The sequence below is a fragment of the Babylonia areolata genome, chromosome 2 (assembly GCF_041734735.1).
Source record: "Babylonia areolata isolate BAREFJ2019XMU chromosome 2, ASM4173473v1, whole genome shotgun sequence".
NCBI lineage: Eukaryota > Metazoa > Mollusca > Gastropoda > Neogastropoda > Buccinidae > Babylonia > Babylonia areolata.
In genome coordinates, this window is record NC_134877.1 from 9,708,499 (window position 1) to 9,733,601 (window position 25,103).

At 40.3% G+C, this 25,103-nt stretch overlaps 1 protein-coding gene across 7 annotated transcripts in view; it reads left to right on the forward strand.

The window, feature by feature from the left end:
- Positions 1-25,103, forward strand: part of LOC143297290 (integrin alpha-8-like) — a 222,186-nt gene that overhangs the window by 141,121 nt on the left and 55,962 nt on the right. For all 7 annotated transcript variants that reach the window (XM_076609611.1, XM_076609596.1, XM_076609563.1 and 4 more), the window contains exons 18-21: positions 9,108-9,163; positions 19,309-19,469; positions 20,509-20,646; positions 21,773-21,840. In XM_076609611.1, coding sequence (XP_076465726.1) covers positions 9,108-9,163; positions 19,309-19,469; positions 20,509-20,646; positions 21,773-21,840 — 423 coding nt within the window. The remainder of the gene's footprint in view (positions 1-9,107; positions 9,164-19,308; positions 19,470-20,508; positions 20,647-21,772; positions 21,841-25,103) is intronic.

A 25,103-nucleotide genomic window follows, 5' to 3' on the forward strand; every position in this document is an offset into this window, starting at 1 on the left:
GACAAGCCATACAGTTTGGTCAAGAATTCATAATCCCCGAAGACAAAAACGCATGTTTGTTTGCCTCTCCACTGCATGGTCTCAAGTTCTCAGGTTCTTTGGAGTGTCTTTGCATTCAGCAATATTAAAGACGCTAGTATTGAACTTTGAATTGGCATTGACTAGGTTTGCTACTTGGAGCATCAGTTTGAATGACCCACCACCATGATCACCGCCAATCTTAATCCAAATTTCGTCCTCTGGAATGCTGCCATCATGCCATGACAGTCGACCTTGACTGTCATAATCATCCAGCAATTTGGTGACATAATCTGGGACATTCTTGATTCCTGCACAAGGTGTTGGAACCAGCTCCATCTCCTTTGCATCCTTATTCCAGATTTCTAGAGTTCTCATCTGGCCTTCTACTCCTGCATGCTGTGCTTTCAGTTGTGCTGCTTTTTCTTTCTTTTCACTGGCGTAATGTACCCCAAGCCTTCTGTAGAGACATTTCAGCATTCTGTATTTTGTCAAACTGATGCCCAGTATTGAACGCGCTGCTGCACCTTCTTCTGCTGTTACAGACACTGGGCCACATTGGGCCTCACTAAGGACCAGTTGTTTCCGTGCCTTGCCTGCTGTCTTCAGTTCTGTGCCCTGTTGCTTGGCTGCATCTTGCTCCGTGTCTCCAGATACATTCAGCCGGATTTTGTTCATAACTTTTGCTTTCTTTTTTCTCAGTGGTGTTGGGGCCTCTGATGATCTTTTCCGGGGTTTCCTTATTTTTTGGAAGATGAGTGGTTGTCCACCAGTTTGGCACTTGATGGTCATTCTATCTCTGGACTCTGACAGCTTAATGTAGGCACATTTTGTGAAATACCTTTCCTCTAGTTTTGTCAATGGTGCCTTCAGACGACTCAAAGGCCTCAGAATGTGATTTTTGAATGGAGACAGTGCTTTATCTACACAAGAGTGAACTCGCCTAAGCCGTTTAGGTGCAACTTTAAAATGTTTAACTGGCGTTGAAGTAGAATCCAAGGTGTCAGAAAAGGAAACGTCTTGAACAGGCTGGTGGTCTGGTTGGGGGCTTGGTCTTAAACTGAAACTTTTTTTTGGTTTTTTCTCTGGTCGTCTGCCTTTGCTCTGCTGTTGAAAATGTGAACAAGCTGCACACTGGCTGGCTGGGACACTGGGGTCAAAGTGACACCACAAATATGACATTGTTTCAATATCTGCTGATGTGCGGGCTATTGTTGTGGATGCGTTTTCACGTTTTGGTAGAAATTGTAGCTTTGTGAAACAAGAAGCACAGATCGAGTTTGAGTGCATGTTGATTTCTGAAGCAACACTGACACATGTTTTCTGTTGTTTGCTCCTATCTTTTTCTGATCTCTTGGACCTTCTCCCACACAGTCTGCATAAGGAATTTAAACGCTCTAAATGTTCAGATAGTGAATGATGACTTTGATCCATCTCGGATGGCATCAACCCCCAAAATAAAACCAACACGAACAAAACAGATAATATCGACAAACAAGTACTTGTTGAAACAACTACTACTTTCCACAATAAGAATGACAGACAACTGCTTGTTGCTATGACTAATTGATTCTACGACTTATCTCCATTTATACATAAGTAACGCTGATATACAAACAATTATTTGCTACAACAGTAACGTATTTATTCTACTTCTTCATCATTATTCCAAATGACATACAACCATCTGTTACTTCAACAACTTACACCACTTTATTATTATTATTTGTATTGTTATTATCATTAAATAATATACGGTCTCAGATTAAAGCCAAAGAAATATTATGCCCCCGGCCCCAGCCACCCCTCCCTCTCCCAAGCGTGTCAGCATCAACACTCACCAGTGCACCGCGGGTGAGAAAACTCGCGCACGGGATCTTCACTGGCTGGCTCAGTGAACCCCAGCACACATCAGTTACACACACTTGAAATAATAAGTAAAATCTTTACTCACAGACCTGATTTTGTCCCAAATTTTTCCAGCTTACACAAGACACATTAAACAACAAAATGTAGAAATATCTAGTTTCTGAAAACTTGATGTCAAAAATTACATCAGTTTTAACACCACTAAACACAGCATGCCCGCTCAATACACACACAACAGCACAGTGCGAAAGCATGGGAAAGAAGCGGCGGAAAGGGAGAAAGAGGCCGTGAGTGGTACAAAGGTCTGGCACAAGCCAGCTTTAGTAGTGCCAAAGAACAGTTGAACTTAATCGTCAGATTTGAAAGAGGGTAAACTGCCGTGCTGTAGGAAAAAAAAAAGTAATTCCACTTAACCAAGCAGGTTTTAGAAAAGGGAGAACAGCAGTTGACCACATAAAATCACTAACCAGATAAAACATCAATTTGCTCGTAGAAAAAATGTGCTAGCCACCTTCTTTGACATAAAAAAAAAAAGCATATGACCAAGTATGGCATTCAAGATTACTCTATGAAATAAAATCAAATGGTTTATCAGGTAACATGTTTAATTATTTAAAAGCTTTTTTAAGCAATAGAGTAAATCAAAACAAAGGTAAGAAATACTCCAGATCACTTAGCATGGGAATCCCACAAGGATCGGTAATCGCACCAATACTTTTCAACATCTTAACTCACAATCTTCCACAGTATTTATCAAATAATGTTGAAAAGGTACAATATGCAGACGATATATGCATATGGATGAAACTAACAATGAAAAAAAAACAACCTCTCAGATCGATAAATTATGCAAAGAGGCTGTATCAAGAAGAACTAAATAAGCTGACTAACTTTATGTCAGAAAATGGATTGACTCTGCAGCCAGAAAAGTCATGCATGATTCTGTTTAATCCTGGTTATAACCCAGACACACTGCCCATTTTTAAAATAGATGGGTCAGTGATAGATTACAAACAAGTAGTAAAAATCCTTGGCGTATATCTCACATAAAAACTGACATGGAATATACACTTGGAATACCTCTTGACAAAGGCTGGAAAAAGCCTCAACTTATTAAAGATTGTTAGCAGGCAACACTGGGGTCAGGATACCTCTGTATTTATCCACATAGCAACATTGTCAGTACGCTCTAAGCTAACCTATGCACAAGAGGTATTCTTTTCTGCACCAAAATACATGTTAAAGAAATTACAAATTGTGGATAGTAAAGCAAAAAAGCTAGCTATTGGTGTTCCAGTTCATTCTTCAACTTTAAAAACATACACAGAAGTTAAAGTATTACCCTTTGAAGAACAGATGAAATTGCATCAGCTAGATATATCTTGAGAAGTACTGCAGTTCAAAAATCAAATATTGCCGAGATCAGTTTAAAATCAAACCTTCATTTCCCTAAAAGAGCACAGTCTATTCACTCCCTCATGACTCTAGGTACTTATACCTCTGGCATATTTAAAACATCAGGAGTGAACCCAAATCAAACTGCCCCCCGGTTATCATACACGACAATACCTAAATGGGAGATGAACAACGCAACATTTGACATTAATTACCTGGATTTAAAGAAAACTGAAGGCCCTGCTCTCCCTGCTTTTGTTAAATCTCACATTCAAGAGAATTACCCAAATCACCTTTAAGTGTATACAGATGGTTCAGTACTTGATAACAATCAGGCAGGGGCAGCATTTATTATTCCGTCATTAAAAGTAGAGAAGTACTATCATATTGGTAAAACATTTTCAATATTCACAGCAGAACTTATGGCTATATTAATGTGATTGAATCACTTACTAGATCTTCCCATTACCATATTTCAAGTGTTATTTTGTGTCGATTCAAAATCTGTATTACAAGCGTTAAAATCTTTTAATTTGAAGACAAGAGGAGAACTTGTAACAGAAATTCGTCATATAATTCATGTTTTGACCATCTGTGGTACAAAGATTAATTTTTGTTGGAAATGAGTGGGTGGATCGTTGTGCGAAAAAAGGTGCAATGAACATTTACAATGCCATAGAAATTTGTATTCCATATTCATTACAAGAAGGTTATTTTCTGCTGGAGAAAACTTGCTGGAACCATGTCAGTAAACTAAAACAGGAGTCTGATCCTGACAGAGAAAATACTGACAATAGCTCGCGAAAAAATGATCGCATGTTTTCTTTTAAAACAAAAAGACATCACAGTAGCAGAAGGCTCACCAGTCTAATATACAGACTACGACTGGATGCCATAAAAACAAAATATACTTCAAATGTGACTTGCATGTGTGGCAATGAAATTACCCCTGTGCATATCATCTATAAATGTGAACAGTTAAAACCATATTTACCTGTGTCCCGAGTCCTTTCCCTTGGTGTACACGATCATCATGGGTCGCCGACAGGGACTCCGACACTGTTTGGGAGCTTTCCGTACTACACCGGTACATAGTTTATATGCAGAAGCTGGAGAGCCATCTCTTTCAAATCGTAGACTGAAACTTTCTATGAACTACTACCTTAAATTAGTTTCTGAAGTAGAAAACCCAGCTCACAACAGTATTTATAAACCAAAGTTTAAATCCAGATTTGATAACAACCCAAAGTGTACACCTCCATTGGGAATCCGAATGCTTCAATACATTCAAGAAGCCCAAATTGATCCTACATTAATAGATACTGAATTTAAAATTCCTGAGGAACCTCCATGGACTTTTGAAACTCCTGAAGTCTTATTTGATCTCACCATCTTCAAGAAAGACTGTACCAGTTCACTGGTCTATAAAAAGTTGTTTTCCGAACTCTGCCAGAAATATCCATTATATCAGAAAATTTTTACGGATGGCTCAAAATCTGAGGAGGGAGTGGCTGCTTCTGCTTTTTGTCTGACTTCTCCCTCCCAAAGACTCGCGAAACATATTCTGTCAGACAGTTCTGTGTTTACTGCAGAGCTAACTGCTTTAAATCTAGCAATAAATGCTATATTGCAATCATCTAATCGTAAATTTGTTGTTTTTTCTGACTCGCTTTCTTCTTTGGAGGCAATAGCTCATCGTAATATTGATCATCCCAAACTTCGAGAATTCTTCAGTTTGTTTACCCATCTTAAAAGAAATGGTTTTGTAATCATTCTGGCTTGGGTGCCCGGTCATGTGGGCATTCAAGGGAACGAAATAGCAGATAATCTGGCTAAGAGTGCTGTTAGAGAGAAACAATGTAAGTTTTATATTCCTTTTACTGATTTTAAACCCAAAGTTCATCGGTATACTAAAGATCTCTGGCAGAAAGAAATGAATGAACAAATAGATAACAAATTATTTAAAATACGACCAAATCTTCAAGAGACTCTGCCTATGGCTGTGGTGAATCGAAAAGAAATGACAGTGCTGTGCCGACTTCATACAGGTCATACATACATCACACATTCCTACCTCCTGAAAGGAGAAGAGGCTCCTTGGTGTATTCCGTGTGATGAACCACTCACTGTGCAACATATTCTGATTGATTGTTGGGACTTTTATGACACATGACGGGGTTTTTTTTACAGCAGATTCATTGAGAACGTTGTTCCGTGATGTCCCTCCGTGGACAATATTGCAATATTTAAAAGAAATAAATATTTTTAATAGTATTTAATATAGTATATGCTTAGTACAAAAGTTGTGAAATTTTTATCATGGAGTGATCACAGTGCAGTAGAAAGCTGAAAACATTGGGGTGGCCCATCTGCGGTGATCAAACTTTGAATGGTGGATAGCCCTGATATGGCCTTCATGGTCGGCTGGGCTCTAAGCAATATTTTTAATTTTAATTTTACCTGTGTCCTTTACAAAATCTGCAGTTCCATCTGATTCCATTAAAAATGTCTTACATGATAATCAACATGTATTTGAAATTGTTCAGAGTTTAATTTTGAGCCCAACTGGCTCTTTGTTGTGATTCTACTGGTTGACTAGTTAGTTTATTTAATTTAATTTATTGTCTTCTTCCTTTTATTTATTTATTTTTTAATTTTTTTATTTATTTAAATGCTAATTGAGGAGAGAGGAACAGGGAAAGGGGTGAGATAATGGATTTTCGTCTAAAATCCCAAATGTGGATAGACGTTAAGCAAAAGAACACACACACACACGCACACACACACACACACACACGGTTTTTAAGATTTGGTATGTATTTAACCTTTCCTACTGGGGCATGGGGGATATCAGAAAACTGCATAATCAGGAACACAACTAGGATTATCACAACGTTTGCGTCAGTTAAGGTAAAATGAGGGTAACATTCCTTCTGCATGAACATATCCTGTGCAACATTTCAAGTCCTTATAAATTTACAAAGTATAAGAAGAACCTGTTTGCTTGCAGAAAATGATTTACAAAATGAAAATGCAGACTTTGGACATATATGTTTATCAGGTAACAATTTGTTTTACGAATATCAGAAAAGTTTGGACACTCCACAAGAAAATGAAATTCATCACCAACAGTATTCATGTCACATTTTTTCCAAATATGTTATTCTCATGGAATGCCATGTAACTGCCCTGTTTTAGTAGGTAATTGACCAGTATATTTTTCTCTCTTTTTAATTCTTTTTTATAGTGTTTATAAAGCATACATTTTGTGTTTTGTTGTAATGATTCAATCCATATCTTATCAGAATTATCTTTAAAAGCAGTAATAAAACTGCAACATAATCTTTATTCAAAAATGTCTGTGATTACCAAGCCCATTCAAATCCCATTTCAACTCAAATGTAGTGTATGCTACTAATCCATTCTGATCTATAAACCCCTCTTGTTTATAAATCATATAATATACTATACATTTTGTATGTCAAAGAAGAAACCCAACCCTGCTTGCAATTCATAATAGAAAACAAATGGTGTTACTGAATAAACCAGTCTATAGTGGCATGTGACCATTCTTGACCGTTCTAAACACCTGATGTTTGATCTGTACTATAATCTTTACAAGAAGATATATTGTGTTGCTGTAAGCTGTGTTATACTTACATAGACTCATTTATTTTTGAGGTGTTTATGGGGGACTTCTATGCAGAGATGGATCATGATTTGTATGACAACAGCGACCTAAACCAATCTATATCGGCAAGTGACCATTCTTGACCTCTCTAAACACCTGATGTTTCATCTGCATTATAATTTTTAAACCCAACCCTGCTCGTGATCCATAATAGAAAACAAATGGTGTTACTGAATAAACCAGTCTATAGCGGCATGTGACCAATCTTGACCTCTCTAAACACCTGATGTTTGATCTGTACTATAATCTTTACAAGAAGATGCATAGTGTTGCTGTAAGCTGTGTTGTACTTACATAGATTCATTTATTTTTGAAGTGTTTATGGGGGACTTCTATGTAGAGATGGATCATGATTTGTATGACAACAGTGACTTCCCTAAGGACCACCGCATGTATAATACCCATAACCAAAAAGTTGTCAGTAAGATGAAGGATTTGTGTGGTGGTAAACCAGTCAGAGAGATTTTTTTTGGGGGGGAGGGGGGGTGTTGTTGTTGTTTTTTTTAAAGGAGAAATCAGAGGATGCGTAAAAGTGCTGCAAATGAGCAGGATAGTTTGACCATCCCTGGAAGGCTCTTTCTCTCTTTTTTTCTCCCTTTTTTTCTGTTTTTTTTTTTGTTTTTTTGTTTTTTGTTTTTTTCTTTTCGTTTTTTGTTCCTTCCTTCATCATTTTTCTCCTTTCTGTTGTCTTTTCTTTCTTTCTTTTTTTTTCATACTCTTTTTTTTCCTCATATTTTTAATCTGTCTTTTTCACAATAGCATGTTTGAACACTTACAAGACCATGCAACATATGTTACACATACATGATGGTTTCACACACAGTTATATTGACTGAAAGAGAAGCACGGTACACATTCACACTCTCTCTCTCTCTCTCTCTCTTTCTCTCTCTCTCTTTCTCTCTCTCTCCTTTACTCACTGGCTCCTCTCCCTCTCGACACATCACCTTTGCTAATGGATTAAAGATTTTGCCAAACATGACATGTTGGCTCCGTGTTGGCTTTGACTTTACACATGGGCCTTAATGGTATGGTTTTTTATTTTTTTTCAATATACATATAAGGAGTATATGACAATTTGGAGGCTTAAATCAAGATGAGCCAGTACCCCAGGGGGACAAACACAAGTCTATTTGTATGTATACATGTCTGTACTTTCGCTATTACTGTTTGGTATGGAAACATTTCCAAGGCGGAAGTCGCAGCCCTAAACAGAATTACCGGCGCTGATCTACCTTCTCTAGAAGACATATATTATAAGCGGCTCCTCAAAAAAGCAAAATCAATCAGCCAGGATGAATCACATCCAGCTTTTGGGATTTTCGAGATGCTCCCCTCTGGTCGACGGTACACAATTATAAGGATGAAAACCAATCGCTTCGCCAATAGCTTTTACCCGAAAGCAGTCAGTGCCCTGTCTCTTGAACAAATCCAGTATAACTAGAATTGTGCAATCAACAACCATCTGCCTGAAGATCTAGTCACCAGCCCCATCCACATGTAATATGTGGCTTCTGTTCAAACGTGTGTGTGAGAGAGAGAGAGAGTTTGTGTGTGTGTGTGTGCATGCGTGTGCGTGCATGCATGTGTGTGTGTGTGTGTGTGTGTGCAGTGTGTGCATGTGTGAGTATGCACAAGTTTTTATATTGATATGCACTTGTATGTATCCTAATTTCTACTGCATCTGTGTTTGTGTATGATTTTCGATTTATGTTCGTACCTTGTTATGTACTATCCCCCCCAATATTACTTGTGACCCCGGTACACTTGGTAATAAAGACATATTCTATTCTATGTTTCTATGTTTAAGAGGGACCTAGGGCAGTTTGGGGGCTTACATCGGGGTGGTCCAGAACCACCATCTTTTTTACTGCTTGCTGAGTATGTTCTTGTTTCCATAACCCTCTGAATGCTGACATGGATTACAGGAACTTTGAGTATTTTAGTACCATTTCCACCCATGAGATACACAGATGTGAATTTTCTTCTTTTCAGTTGTTCAAAACAAAATGGTTTTTTTGTTGTTTGTTTGGTTTGTTTTTTACAAAAAAAATCGTAGTTATTTTCCCCTTATTGGAAAAAAACAACAACCAACAATGTCACATTCATGCTTGATCTATTTGTTTCATTTCAGTATGAACGTATACAGCTGTTTGGAATATGATGGAGTAGGCGTTCCTGATGAGTTGTGTAAGTGCTTGTGTGTGTGTGTGTGTGTGTGTGTGTGTGTGTGTGTGTGTGTGGTGTGTGGTGTGGTGTGGTAGTGTGTGTATGTGGGGGTCAATGGGGATTGTGGGGGTGAGTGTGAATGTGTGTGGTATGTGGGGGGGAGAGGGCAGTGAGTGTGGTGTGGTTTGTGAGTGAATGTGTGTGGTGTATGAGTGTGTGTGGTGTGGTGTGTGAGTGAGTGTGCATGTGTGTGTGTGTGTGAGTGAGTGAATCCATATGTTTGTGTGCTCCTGCACACACACACACACACACAAATGCACATGCACACATAAATGTATATGATATATATATATATATATAGAGAGAGAGAGAGAGAGAGAGAGAGAGAGAATGAATGAATCGAATGAATGAATGGTTTATTCATTATAGGCCAAGGCCCCTAAACAAAGGGGTATGTAACAACATAATTATACCGTCACACAAAAAATATTGGTAAACAGCCTGTTATGAGCACAGTGTCTTTCTTATTTTAAATGCTCGATACAAAAATACACATAGATTTTTTACTACCTTCTGATTTGTTAAAGACATTAGCATAGTAAAACGGAAGAGTAGGCTGCCTATAATATTTTTCTGGGATAAACTGTTGTCTTAAACTCTGAATCACGGGGCATACTAGGACAAAATGTACTTCTTCTTCTTCGCAGTGTCCACCAAGTGGGCATGTTAAGTTTTGATAGGTTTGGGTTTTATACCTATAATGATGAACATGAATATCTGACACACCAAGTCAAAACTTTGACATAATTTGGATAACAGCACGATTCAAATTTAGAGATAGATATGGTCTGACGAAATGCAAAGTCCCAGTGAGCAGAGTACGTTTGAAACCTTTCACTTGTCTGAACATGGTTTTGCCAGTTCTGCCAATTACAATCTATTAGTCTTTGGTGAAAGTCATGAATAAACAATTCAACATTCCCTATGCTTTGACTAAACCAAACATGCCCATATCCAAATTTAGATAAACATGTTCTTACATTAGTTGCCTAGTTATTTTTGCCTGCAGCATCGAGATGTATAAAATACATTTGGCTAAAGCTTGTATATATGGAAGAAAATAGGCTGCCTCGTAAAGCATACTCAACGTATTTATCACAATTGGATATCTGTTGGTTTCGCCATAAATAAAATCATTTGGTATTCATTTATCTACTCCTAAAAAGCGCTTCAGAGCAAACAAATGTATTTTTTCACAATGTTCAGCAGCTTTTTCCAGTCACCATAGTTCTGCGCCATACTGTATAATAGGTTGTACTTTTGCATCAAAAATTTTCAATAAGATTTCTAATGAATTATTATTTAGCATGTACAACTTTTGCAAAATACATAACAGAGCATTCTTCCCTCGACTGGCTAAATCTTTACAGGCTGCTGTAAAACTTAATTTGGTTGAAAAATAGATACCAAGATACTTACAGATATTAACAACAGGCATTACAATACCATTGTATGTCCATCGTTCCCTAGCAGCCAAATATCCTCCTTTCCTAAAAACAGGAATATTACTTTTATTTAAGTTAACCTTTAAATCTAACATAAGAGCTGCATTTTGTAAACTGCGTAACTGATTTTGCAACCCAACAACAGGTTCAGATATCAAAATAACATTGTCAGCCAGTAACAGTATAAACATTTCAAAGGTATCAAGCGAAAAAGTTGCACCATGTCGTCTGTTTCTAATCACATCAACAGCTAATTCGTTTATAAATAAGGAAAATAAAACAGGGCTACAAACGCCTCCTGTCTGACACCTTTAGCACAGTTTGTAACTTTGGTGTCATATACTGTACCATGTCAAACTGATGCAAACTAGGCCTATCGGTTTGCTCTGCTTGGCCAAATTTCGCGCGGCTAACAGTGAAAAGACGAGCAGTCTTGGCCCGGTCCGCTCTCAGCCAATCAAACGCCTCTAACATCTATAAGCGCTGAATCATTCCTTTGGCCAAGGCTCTCCACGCCATCTTGTCAGGTTTACGCTCTGTCTCGTCTTACGCTTTTTTTGGCTATTAAGCCAGGAGAGGACTTGCCACTCCCCCTTCTCCCTGCCTCGTGCTGGGACACCTCGGGAGGCGACGCTCATACCTCTTTCCCCCCGGTCCCCTTCATGATCAGCGTCTAAAGATGCATTGCTGCGGTCCGTATCGGGAGGAATCATGAGCTCCGGGCCTGGGAGAGTCTCTTGCCGAGTCTCAGTCCCAGCATCATGATCCCTGCCTTCGTGGTATGGCACACGAGGCATGGAACCCACGCTTAGGCACCCAGCGAAAATCCAACCCCCAACAGAGAAAGGAAAGACAGGATCGACTTAGAGGTAGGGAAAAACGAACGAATCGAGGGTGCCGAGTTGAATCGAGTACACAGAATGTAAGAATACAATACAGACAAGCCGCATGCAGCAAAATAATGCCAATTGAATACGCGATATCGGGCGATTAAAATCATAGAAATAATCATCATTTTCCGCACTATTACCTGCCATATCATTTGAATCGGTTTCCTGTTCAAGCAGTGTTTTAAAATGGTGGTACCACTCATCTGCTGTTATACTATTCCATACTTGTCTATGTTTACAAGGTATTTTTTTAACATTATTCCAAAATTCCTATTGGGTGTAAACTGATTGAATTAAAACATTTAAAAGATTATCATTAAACATTTTCTTCTTCCTTCGCAGTAAATTCTTATACTCACATCTGGCTATACAATACTCACTATGATCATATGCATCTTGCGTACATCGACATTTGTTTAGTAATCTTCTGACAGCTTTTCTTTTGATCTTGCATTCAAAGTCAAGCCAATCCTGTGATTTCTTATTGTTAACAGAAAATTGTTTTAACATACATGTTGCCATACGTCGAATACATTCATTAAACATGGAAAGAGCTTCATTAACATCAGCATCAATCATAGCAACTGCAGCATTCAAACATATACTGGTCTGTTCCGAATACATCTCTTGTGTATACAACTCAGCATGTGCATCATTCCAAACAAATTTCTCAAAAATACAAGGCTTTTCGAATGTATGTAGAGAGGTGTAGTTTTCTTTTGGAAAACGTATTGACAATTGAAGAGGAAGATGGACTGAATCAATTCTTTCTACTACATTCAAATTACAACGGTCACACAGAAAATAAAATAAATCACTTGACATAATAAAATAATTAACTACCCTACTACCCGAATCAGTAATATTTGTGTAGTGTCCATCAACATCACCATAACACACACCATTGAGAATGTACAAATTCAGAGCAGTGCCCGCATTCAACAAACATTTACCATAAGAGTTAATGCATTTATCCTGTGAGGATCGTTCATGATAAATTGGCTGGCTGGTATTGAACTGTCTGCCATGATTTGGTTTGATGTCCTGCGAAATATTTGTTATTCTACTGTTTAAATCTCCAGAAAGTAAAATAAAGACATCTCCAAAGGTCATTAGGCATTCACTAAGACAATCTTCCAGATTCATAATTCCATTTTCAATGTCAGAATGTGGGTAAAATGGAGAACCCTCTGGCTGTACATACATACAGACATACAACACATCTTTATCAAGGTCAAACAATGGTTTGTCAGTAATGAGTAAAAGAATGTTTTTGTGTTCCATGTCTATCTTTTTTACATATTCTTTCTTAACCAAACATATAACTCCACCAGAACGTCTGCCCTGTGTTGAAAGCTTAACAGCAGGTTGGCTGAACACAGTAAAGCCAGGAAATTTATCGGGTTGGATGTATTCATGAAAAGTTTCGACTAAACATACAAAATCATATGAAAATAAAAAGTTTGTAAAGTCTGGATTTTCTAATTTGGAAAACAGTCCTTGGACATTCCAGTGAATAAAGGAAAACAATACATCTTTATTAACATAATCATAAGATTCATCATCATCATCAATGTTTGCTCCACTGTCTTCACCAAAAATAGCATCACCTTGGCCGTTTTCCAGTTCAGCATGTTCACTGTCAGACAGTGTGTCATGTCCGTTAACAGTGCCATTGCTGTGATCTGAGTTCATGCAAACAACTGATGCACATTGTCCTTTCATTGACAAATCACGTGCAGCACGTTCCTTACACAACGAAAGCTCATGCACAACAACTGTCCCATCTGAAAAACAGCCAGGTGTGTTTGGACCGGTGGCGACTCAGCTACTGTTCCTGAATGAAATGAATGCCCTGGACTGTTTTTTCGGTAAGTCACACTTTGTTGGCTAGAGTCACTACAAGGCCGGCCGGACCATTATTTTAGTTCAGTATGGTTTTCTGCGTCATCAAGACCATACCTTTCCCCGTCTGCCACCAAATGGTCATAGACCATTGTCGCTCTGCAACCTTCTTTCTTCTTTTCTTTCAGATGCGACGTCAGCTTGCATCGGGTGTCTCTAACTCGTGAAGAGAAATCTTCCCTGATGAAGATGTTGGATCCTTTTAGTTTAGTTTTCATTTTCGCCTTCAGAATTCTTGTTTTGTCTCTGAAGAAAGTGCACCTCACAATCATCGGAGCATTAGGTTTTGAGCTTAAACGATGTGCACGATCAAAGTCAGTATCATTGGTGATCTCCAGTTTATATAGTGATCATGTCCTTCAGGAAGGCTTCGCAATCCTCAGAGGTTTCGTTCTCCTTCCTCGTCAGTCCGTAGAAGATGAGGTTATTACGCCTTGACCTGCCCTCTGTGATGTCCGTGAGCGGCCAGAGTAGACTCCAAAAGTTTTTGTTGATGGTTGTCTTTGTAACCAAGTCACCCTGCGTATGCACCAGGAAGGGGACATAACTCTACATCTCCCTTTCTTAGCAGAAAGCATGCATTAGATTTAACTTTGCTTTTAAACATCCACAAGCATTGTTTGTTTTTCAGTTAGTCTTTGGAAAATTCTAAAACCTCATTCTAAAAATTGTTTTGCAGAAACACTTATCTCTAAACTTCAACAGTTAACTCAATTCACTTTTCGTCCTGACTTTGTGTACATTGTCTTTTGATCCTTCTGTTCTTCACAAATCAAGTCTTTGAGGCGTTTTCACTTTTCGTCCTGACTTTGTGTATATTGTCTTTTGACCCTTCAGTTCCAAGGGCGGGTTGTCAGGCCTCTCCTCTGGTTGATGGAGTTGTGGGGTAGTCCTTTCTTCAGCAAGCTCTTCACTGTTCATTTCAACGCGAGTCTCCAGGTTTTGCTGTGGAAGAATTGCTGTCGCTCTTGGCGTTGCAGGCTGCATTGCTTTCTGGTTCCAACTTCTTCGACAAGTTTCTGCGCTGAGGACCTTGTTCAGTCTGAACAACAACGTTTTTGACCACAACTGCTTCTTTGGTTGTTGGAGTCTTCACCCACACAGGTTGTCCATTTGAGAGTTGTGGGGCTTCTTTCACTCTGTGTCGCAGATCATGGTAATGTTTCTGCTGGTTCCTGAATTGTTCATCCTTCATCCTGAATTTCTCAACTTCTGGTTTGAAGGGAATGTGTTGACTGGGCATTGTAGGCACACAGTTTCTGAGTTTTCGGCTCATCAGTTCTGCCGGACTGTAGCCATTTTGAAGAGGAGTTGTACGGTAGTTGAGAAGGGCAATGTAAGGGTCAGTAGACTTCCTCAGGAGATTTTTCACAGTTTGAACAGCCCTTTCTGCTTCACCGTTCCCTTGTGGATGATAGGGACTACTAGTCAGATGAGTGAAGGTGTAGTCCTGTGAGAATTTCAGGAATTCTCGTGAGTTGAACTGTGGACTTGTCAGATAGAACTATTTCTGGAATTCCAAATCTTGTAAAGATGGATTTGCAGTGTTCAATGACAGCTACTGATGTAGTCTGCTTCAGATGCACAGTCTCTATCCACTGAGAATAGTAGTCAACTACTATGAGATACGTGTGTCCATTCAGTTCGAACAAGTCCATAGCTATCTTCTGCCATGGGTAGTCTGGGGTCTTGGTTGGCTGTAGAGGTTCTGGTGGAAGTTTTCTTTCTTTCTCACATGTTGCACAGGTACCAACGACTTCTTCGATTTTCTTTGAGAGTCCTGGCCACCACACACAACTTCAAGCTAATGCCCTGCATTTCACCACTCCTTGATGTCCTTGGTGAACTATTTCTTCTTGCAGCTCAGCCGGTATCACCAGACAACTCTGGAACAGCAACAAGCCTTGCTGAACTGTCAAATCTTGGCGTACAAACCAGTATTGTCGCAGATTGACGTCCTTTTTCGCTGTTTCAGGCGAGTGATCTAATTTGCAAAAGTTCATGACTTGACTGCAGATTTTGTCAGAGCATTGCTTCTTTCTAACCTCTTCCAGCCTTGCATCACTTGCAGGAATGCTGTCGATGAGAACACCGACAAAGGCGTTTGTCTCGTCTTCCATTCAGGTTTCCTGTTCAGCTGGTTCAGATCCAGGAGCCCTTGACAGCGTGTCTGCGGTCAACAGGTTTTTTTCCTGCAGTGTAGATCATGTTGTATGAAAACTGCATCAGGCGCATGCGGAACCTCTGTATCCTTGGGGTCAGTTCATCAAGCATCTTGGTTTTCAGCATTGCCAACAGTGGTTTGTGGTCTGTTTCAACTGTGAATTTTGACAGTCCTAACAGGTAGTCTTGAAATTTTTCACAGTTCCAAGTCACTGCCAAGGCTTCTTTTTCCACTTGTGTGTACCTTTGTTCAGTTGGTGTGAGAGATCTTGAGGCGTAGAATACTGGCTTCCAGTCATTTTCTTCTTTCTGAAGTAGTACGCCACCTAATCCGTATGATGATGCGTCTACTGAGACTTTTGTTGGCTTGTATGGACTGTAGTGTGCAAGCACCGGCGTTGAGCTCAGCTGCTTTTTCACTGTTTGGAAGGCTTTCTCTTGTGGCTCTTCCCAAATCCAATCCGTCTCTTTTTTGAGCAGATCTCTCAGTGGTTTTGCTGTGTCAGCCAGGTGTGATGCAAATTTTTCAACATGGTTCACCATTCCCAAGAACCGGCGCAATTCTGATATGTTTGCTGGTCTTGGGAAGTTGGAAATGGCTTGCACTTTTTCCAGATCCATCTGGATTCCTTCTTTGGAGATCATGTGGCCCAGGAATTTCACTGAGTCCTGTGAGAACTTGCATTTCTCATTGAGTGTGACACCAGCTTCCTTCATCTTCTGTAGAACAAGCTTCAGTCGATCATCGTGTTCTTGCTGATTTCTCCCGAAGACAAGAACATCGTCGATGTCACAGATGACTCCAGGTATTCCTTCGAGGATGCGTGTCATCTCTTGGTGAAAAACCTCTGGTCCTGAGCTGATACCAAACGGCAGACATTTGTAACAGTATCGCCCAAACGGTGTAATGAAGGTAGTTAGCTCCTGACTGTCTGGGTGAAGCGGTATTTGGTGAAATCCACTGTTGCAGTCCAATTAAGTGAACACAGTGGCACCATCCAGTTGGGCTAGCAGTTCATCTGTTGTGGGTAGTGGAAAGTTCTCTCAACGCACTCTTTCATTGAGCTTTGTGAAGTCGATGCACAGTCGCACTTTCCCCTTTGGTTTTGGTACTGCTACGACTGGTGCGCACCAGTCAGTGGGTGTCTCCACTGGGCAGATGATATCCTGTTCCTCCAATTCCTTCAGTTCTTCTTGAACTTTTTCTTTCATGGGAAGGGGTAGTGTGCGGGGTGTTGAGATTGCAAATGGTTGAGCATTTTCTTGCAGTCTGATTGTGTAGACATTCTTCATTCTCCCTAGGCCTGTAAACAGCTCTGGGAATTCTTGCTTGTATTCATGGTCTTTGTCTACAGAGTTGACCCTTTCAATCAGTTTCAGTGCTTTAATTGCAGGCCTCCCCAAAAGTGGCTCCTTCAGATCACCTACAACATAGAGTTCTTGCTCTGATGATGCTTTACCTACTGCTAAGGTAGCATGGACTCTGCCAATCACGTTGATTTTGTTCTGGCCAGGCCCAAACAATTTCTTGTCAGTCTTCTGAATCAGTGGCGAGTTCTTCTTGAAGAACTTATCAGGTACTACTGTCACATCTGCACCAGTGTCTATTCTGAAATTTACAGAATGACTATGTTTCTTGGTAGTAACCTGAATATCAGCATGCCAGTTCACAGCACCACACACTGCTGATTCTTCTGTGACTGTGCCAAGTATTTTGCCATCTTCATCTTCAAGATATTTCACATCCACCTTTGTTCTGCACATGACTGCATAATGACCTTTCATGTTGCATTTTCTGCATTCTGCTTCCTTAGCTGGGCGTTCTTGCTGACTATGTGATGGGTATTTTCCACATCTTATGCAATTTCTTGAAGAATTTTGCTGTTGACGTTTTTCACTCTGGTTTGAGTTCATGCTGTTTCCTTGTTTCTTTCTGAACAGGCGTTGCACTTGTGACAAATCACCTTCACCTGACATTGACTGCAGCTGTTGTTTGGAACTTTCATATGCCCTTCCAACTGATATGCACTTATCTAATGTCAGTTGTTTGTCTTCCAAGAGTTTTTGTCTCAAACCTTCTTCTCTTACTCCTACAACCACTTGATCCCTGATAAGTCTTTCTTCAAGTTTATCAAAGTTGCACATTTTTGCCAGCTTTCTGAGTGCTACAATGTATGCTTCGATTGACTTTGATGTCTCCTGCTTTCTGAGGTGAAATTTATACGATTCAAAAGCTTCATGTGTGTCTCCCACAAAGAAATCTTGCAATTTCTCCATGACTTTTTTGAGATCGTTTTTGTCATTTTCCTTATCAAACTTGAGATTGTCAAATATTTCACATGCATCAGGTCCAAAAACAGCAAGAAAAACAGATACTTGGTACTCTTGGTCTTCTTCTCTGTTAAGTCTACTTGCAATGGCATAATTCTCAAATTGTCTCCTGAAACGCTTCCAGTTTTGTGACAAATTTCCTTCCAGGCACATTTTGTGTGGTGCTGGAACGTTTGCCGTAAACTGTCTCTGTTGCCCACTTGGCTCGTTTCGTGACATCGATTCCATCATTTTCTTCTTTTCTGGATTCTTCTATTCTTCAGCAGCTTCTTCTCAGCATTATTCTTCGTATCAGCTTCCCTTTTCAGGATTCTTCTATTCTTCAGTTGCTTCTGACACCATGTAATGTCCGTGAGCGGCCAGAGCAGACTCCAAAGGTTTTCGTTGACGGTTGTCTTCGTAACCAAGTCACCCTGCACATGCGCCAGGAAGGGGACATAACTCTACACCCTCCAGATTGTCCGCCTTCTTATCTAGATCCTCAGTTTTTGTTGTCAGGCAGTCATTGGCTTTTTTCAGGTTTGCATTTTCTTCACATAGTAGGCCTACTTCTTCTCTCAGTCCCTCCACCTCACCCTTAAGCGCTATATAGTCGTCACAGAGTTGCTGTACATCACCTCTCACCAAATCCATTTTTTCATTAAGAGAGTCATTCATGGATGACACAGCTTTCATCATGTCTGACAAAGTGGGTTCAGAAGAAAGGTTACTCACTTTGGAGGAAGAAGTACTGGGGCTGCAGGCGTCTTCAATACTTTTCAGCCTCGTCTGGCGTAGGGAAGTGTTGTTCTTGTTTGGTCCAGGGTTGAGCTCCACATCTCCACATTGTTGTAATAAGTCCATGAAGAAGAAATGGGTGAGGAGCAACCCTGCCACGACACCGGCTTGCATCATGTGGAGTTTCAATGTCCGAATCGCAACAATGTCCTGTGTACGACGAAATATGAAACCGATAAAAGACCACTCCTTTGCCTGAAACTTGAAGGGTTGGATGGCATGGTCTCCAATGTCACTGCTTGCAAAAAAAACTTGGAGCCGAAAAGAATGACAAAAAGGAGAAATTTGACCAAATTTGCAGAGCATAGAACACACCATGCTGTCAACAAAAGCGTGCTCGCACATTCCCCTAGAGAGAGAGAGAGGGAGAGAGAGAGAGAGATGTGCGTGTAGAGAGACAGACACGGAGAGTGATATATATATATATATATATATATACATAAATGTGTGTGTGTGTGTGTATCTCTCTCTCTCTCTCTCTCTCTCTCTCTCTCTCTATATATATATATATATATATATGTGTGTGTGTGTGTGTGTGTGTGTGTGTATAGATATATGTATGTATAGATATATATAGAGAGAGATATGTACACAGATTTTGATGCCAGCTGGGAGTTGGATGTTCTGCAAAGGAACCTAACCGTGAGCGAGCAGCGAGCGTTCTTCCTGGATGATCCAGCATCTTTCAAGGAGACAAAGACATACAAGCTTACTTACAAAAACATCATGTGTGCTTCCTCCTCCGCCATTATCCAGGTGATTTAAAAAAAAAAAGTGTATATGTGTGTGTTATTGTAAATGTGCTTGTATGTATCCCTATGTGTGTGTATGCATATTTGTGACTGCATGTTCTTGCAGGCATTTCTCTGTGAGTATCTGAATTAATGTATGAAAACTGTCCAACATATCTCTCCTTTGTCTTAACCCTTTGAGCCCTGAGTTCCTGAGCAATTTTAACCCTTCTGCCTGAGCTCCTGAGCCAAAATTTGCAAATAATTGGTATTATACCCATTGAGCCCTGACCGCCGCTTTACTGGTGGCAGAGAAAAATGACATAATGCCCAGCCACCGGTTGAGCGGTGCGTAAACACTTGAAGTGTGCAGAGTCTCAATCTGGCCCGTCAGGGCAGAAATCAGGGACAAAACGTGCGAGAAAACAACTGTACACAACGCAGCAATTATTTGATATGCTTGATGATTTATCGGAAGTAGAATATGACGATGATTACTCTGATAGTGAGGTGGAATTCGAATCGGATGATTTTGCTACAGATAGTGATGTTGAAAATGAATCTGAGCATGCAGAATCAGTTGATCAAAAGAGGCGTGTCAGGTTGAGACTCTGCACGCTTCATGGTAGAAATCGATCTTTTTTATCCAAAGCACATGCACAAAACACAGTGAAAAGGCACGGCAATGTTGGTACTACGTTCGCTGACATCAGAATATTACAGTTTTTCTGATTGGCTCTTCAATGTAAGTCAACCAATAGCAAAACACGAGACAAGTGTTTACGCACCGCTCACCCGGTGACCAGGCATTATGCCACCCCTCCCCACCACCGGTAAAGCAGTGGTCAGGGCTCAAAGGCTTAACCATGTCAAGAGTATGGTGTGAAAGTTGAATTTCTTAAGATAATCTTTATGGTTTTTGTTGTTTTGTGTTTTGCACATTTCTTATGGTTTGATACACCACATTTTGAAAAAAAAAAGATGATAGTAGAATAAGGAGGCAGGAAAGACACTACTTTATCCTGCTAATCTTTTGCATATTTTTCCATATTTTTTTCTCACAGACGGACTTGCTAGACAAGCTGACACCCATTGCTGTTGATTTTAAGTTCAAACTGCATGAGGAAGATGGCAGCAGTCGTCAAAGGAGAGAGGTGACACCAGTGCTGGACCAGTACATCCCCACCTCCGTGCGCACAGAGGTAGGGATGATAGAGGAGTTTAGGTGTTGTTTTTGTTGTCACTGGTGGTGGTAGAGTTTTGATAAATACGATCTGAGTTTGTGTGCCTGTGTTGTTACTGGGTCTGGCAACATGAAGTTTGGATTTTTTTTTAAAACCATACAGTGATATGTCTTGTTTGTGTGCTTTTATTCTCATGCCACTCATTCCAGTGTGTGAATGATCTTTACCCCTTGCCTGCCAAACATTTTGATGATTTTGTCATTCCTGTGTGCTCCAACTTCTTAGGGATGATATTTGACACACAGTACATGATAGTCTTGCCGACACAAGTTCACTTGGATGGGTTAACAGATCTTCTCCTGTGCTTACCATGTCAAACTTGGGCATCTGTCCCTGCAGTTCTTGCCATGGTTCACGTGGGGCGTTTCTTCGCTGGCCATTGGAGTGAGTAATAAGATGCAGCTGGAAATGGTATTTGATTGGCTAGCAGATGGTGGAATAATAGTGAGTGGTCTTATCACTGGATTGCCACAATGTTTTGGCCAAGAGGAGCAAACTAATAGGCCTGGTTTGCATAAGTTTGACATGGTAAGTATATTTAACCATACTTGGAGTAGAATACAAACTCCCCATTTTTCCTTTAACTATCAACCGTGAACTGCTGATGAAATTTGGATGTGAGAGTTACGTCCTGTAGTTGTACAACAGTGCAACAAAAGGGATGTAAGTCTCACATCCCAAGGCAGGCAGTGGGTTAATAACACATGCACAAAAATTGTTATCTCCACATTGAAATGCTTGAATAGTTCTCTGGTGTTGACATGACTGGAATATAAGACTGATTCAGAATACTAATTCATTTCCCTTAAAAAATTTTTTTTCCTGTATCTCATAGTTTTCATTCTTGAGTTTTTATTTATCTATTATCCTTGAGTCCTCAAAATTCCCTTGCAAGGGAAGAACACAAATTCACTATGTTTTCTGGCACTGAACAGGTTCAGCTGACTGTGTACAGAGGTATAATCTTGTTATGCCATGTCTAAAGTGACTGCTTTGTCATAGTTCTGGGAAAAAGATGAAAACATTTGAATATCTGTGGCTGATTCTGTGAGGTTAATCAAGACAGTGTATTTGTTTTGCTCAGGCCCATATCTTGAAAGAATGCGGAAAAGACAACAGGTGTATTCCTAACCTGGTGCTGAAATCATTCAGGTAATTACAATTTTGTTTTTGGTGAATATGTTGTTGTTTTTTCTCATACATAAAGTGCTTGAGATCATGTATGCTGTGTGTATCTGTGTCTGAGTGACAGTGTGTGTGTCTGTGTGTCTAAGTGTGTTTTTGTCTGTATAGTGTATAGTGCTAGGTCCAGAGTGTTTGAGGCACTGTTGAGAGAGTTCCTCTTTGCTGATGACTGCGTGCTTGCTGCACACACCCATGAGGACATGCAGTTCATTATGGACAGGTTCTCAGCCTCCTGCAGGCGCTTTGGACTCACCATCAGCCGCAGCAAGACCGAGTTCATGTACCAACCAGCTAGCTCACAGAATGCCAGTACCTCCCCCCCACCTGCAATCAAGATCGATGACACAGAGATCAAGTCAGTCGACAAGTTTTGCTACCTGGACAGCACCCAATGCAGCAACGGAGCCCTTGATGCAGAAGTGACACTGCACATTGCCAAGGCCAGCTCCGCCTTTGGCAGACTCAACAACAGGCTGTGGAACAACAAAGGCATCAGGCTCAGCACCAAAATCAAAATCTACAGAGCTGTTGTGCTGACCACCTTGTTGTACTGCTGTGAAACATGGACGACGTATTGCCATCACATTCAACAACTTGAGCAGTTTCACCAGAGATGCCTATGAAAGATCCTCGGCATAAAGTGGCAAGACAGGGTCTCCGACCTCCAGGTCCTAGAGAGGAACGTGCTGCCCAGCATCGAAAGCCTGCTGATCCAGTGCCAGCTACGCTGGACAGGACACGTTGTCCGCATGACAGACAGCAGGATCCTGAAGATGCTACTGTATGGCCAGCTGAAGGAAGGCCACCACAAACTTGGAAGACTGTGCAAGCGCTTCAAGGACACCTTGAAGACAAAACTCAAAGCCTGTGACATAGACATCGCTTCCAGGGAAACTGATGCCCTTGACCGCTCTCGCTGGAGGATGCTGTGCTCTAGTGGCATAAAGACGTTTGAAAACAAGAGAACACTGGCCATTAAGGAGAAGCGTGAGTGAAGTAAGCAGAGCTCAACTTCTGAAGACGTTTTCCCTCGCAACACCTGTGAAAAGTGCTGCGCATCCAGAATCGGCCTCTTCTCCCATATGAGGACATACACCGACAGATAAGCATGCCTGCCTACTCATCCGTCAGTCTGACCGGAGACTCCATCAGTGTATTGATAATGTTACTGGTCCTTTTTGCCTATTTTTACCCTGTTTACACAAAGAGTGTGAAAGTGTGGTTTAACACTGTCCAAAGCATTGAAATGTACAGGAATATATATAGTAGGTAGCGGCAGCCCCCATGGCCGATGCCGGGAAACCTAGGAACGCCTAAAAAATTGACTAATTTTGAAGTTCATTTTCTCAACTTTGATTTCATTTTGTGAAAAACTATCCAACTGAAATAATTATTTATCATCCATATTTTTAATTTTTGTTGTGTTTGCTTTATGCAGTGTGTGAACGAGTTCGCGAATGGAAGAAAAAGAAGTGTACTGTAACACGAAATAGCAATCCTTGTTCAATGGCGGCCGGCGTCTTTCTGAGCGCGACACAGTTAGTTTCAACCACATAGTGGAAAAAATTGCATCCGTTGTTTTCCATTCATTGGTTACTGTTCGAAAAACTGGGAGCCGTGAAAGGCGAAAGTTCAAGGAGAACTTTCGTGTATTTTTTTCCAAGCCTTGGGCGAAGTAGGGTAGTTAGATCTGAGCGCAAATTTACGGGAATTTTTCGGCTATCTTTCAACGCCTCGCGCAGTTCGACATGAAATCTGACCCTACAGGATACTGTATGAGCGGTAACGAGCATTTTCTGCTGATTGCAGTGGTATCCGAAACTAAGATTTTTGATCCATGAGCAATTTGCTCCAGCAATTCAAAAGCAGGTACCCCTCTTCGTCAGTTGCGTCGGCCCAATCAACATTCGACACAGGAGAGCGGCACTTCATCTAACACAAAAATGGCACTGTTTCTCCAGAAAATCTTAAGTTTCATCGGTAAGTTTTATATTATTTTTGAAAACGAATGTCTTTAGCACTTTCATGCACAATATTGAGCTGAAATTCTTTGAATCGGGATTTTGATCGATGTCAGTAACTGAGCAGCTTGGATCTATTTCATCAGTGTTTTCGTAACGTGACACCGTGTTTCAATCGGAACACGATTTATTTTTTTCTGAGTAAAACACACAAAAACTATTGATACGGAATGAAAAATGGACATGTTGAAACGGAGCCCATAAATTCCAATTACTAATATTTGATTGATTTTTGCTTTAGTAAGCAAAATATTACCTGGGTCTAAAACCGGAAGTGCTCGGGACAGCATTAACGTCGTCTGCTACAGACTCGGTGAGTGTTAAATAAGTGAGTAAAAAATTGTAATGTGGTTTCTTTTTCCATAAAATGAGCATTTCATTCAACATCACACAAAAGTCTGATATTCTAGTTGCATTCTGCTCCAGTAGCTGTGAAACTTTATATTAATATATACAGACAGATACTATGCTCTCACATTCCAAAAAGAAAAAGAACACCAATTCATACTAACCCCCTGCTCCCCCTCCCCCACCTCCCCCTCTCTCCTCTGCAAACTTCACTTTAATAATTTGCTGAGAGTTGTATAATCATTCCCCTCACTTGTCTCGGAGAATGTCCCACCAATGGTAAGGAGAGGGGAGGGAGTTTTCAATTGTTGCGGCAAACTTGGCACTGAGCCAAATCACTGACCACTTGCTCCGGCTTAGAATCCCTGACTGCTGACAGTGATATAACCCACTACCTCCTCCCTCCAGTCATCCCCTTCCCCATTTCTTTCCTGTCAATGGAGTAGGTGTGTGTGTGTGTGTGTGTGTGAGTGAGAGAGAGAGAGAGAGCAAGTTTGCATTTGCACAAGTATGCTTGTGAGTATGTGTATGTATGTCTGAGTATAAAAAAGTGTAATGTGAAGAGATATATGATTAATTTGAACAGTGCAGTCAACATCCTGTTTCTTAAAAAAAATTAACACCAATTTTTAACAAACTAAAATTAGTAAAAAGAAAATCAGTACAATAATACCCATAGCCTAAGCTGCACATCAGGTTCAGTCAAACTATATAACACTATCTGGGATCCAGCAATTAAGAGTATAATTGTGTGTGTGTGTGTGTGTGTGTTCATGTAACCCATGATATATGGGATAATTCATGAAATGATAAAATGCAAAATACCATGCACATATTGTGAATGAAATATTCACTTTGATA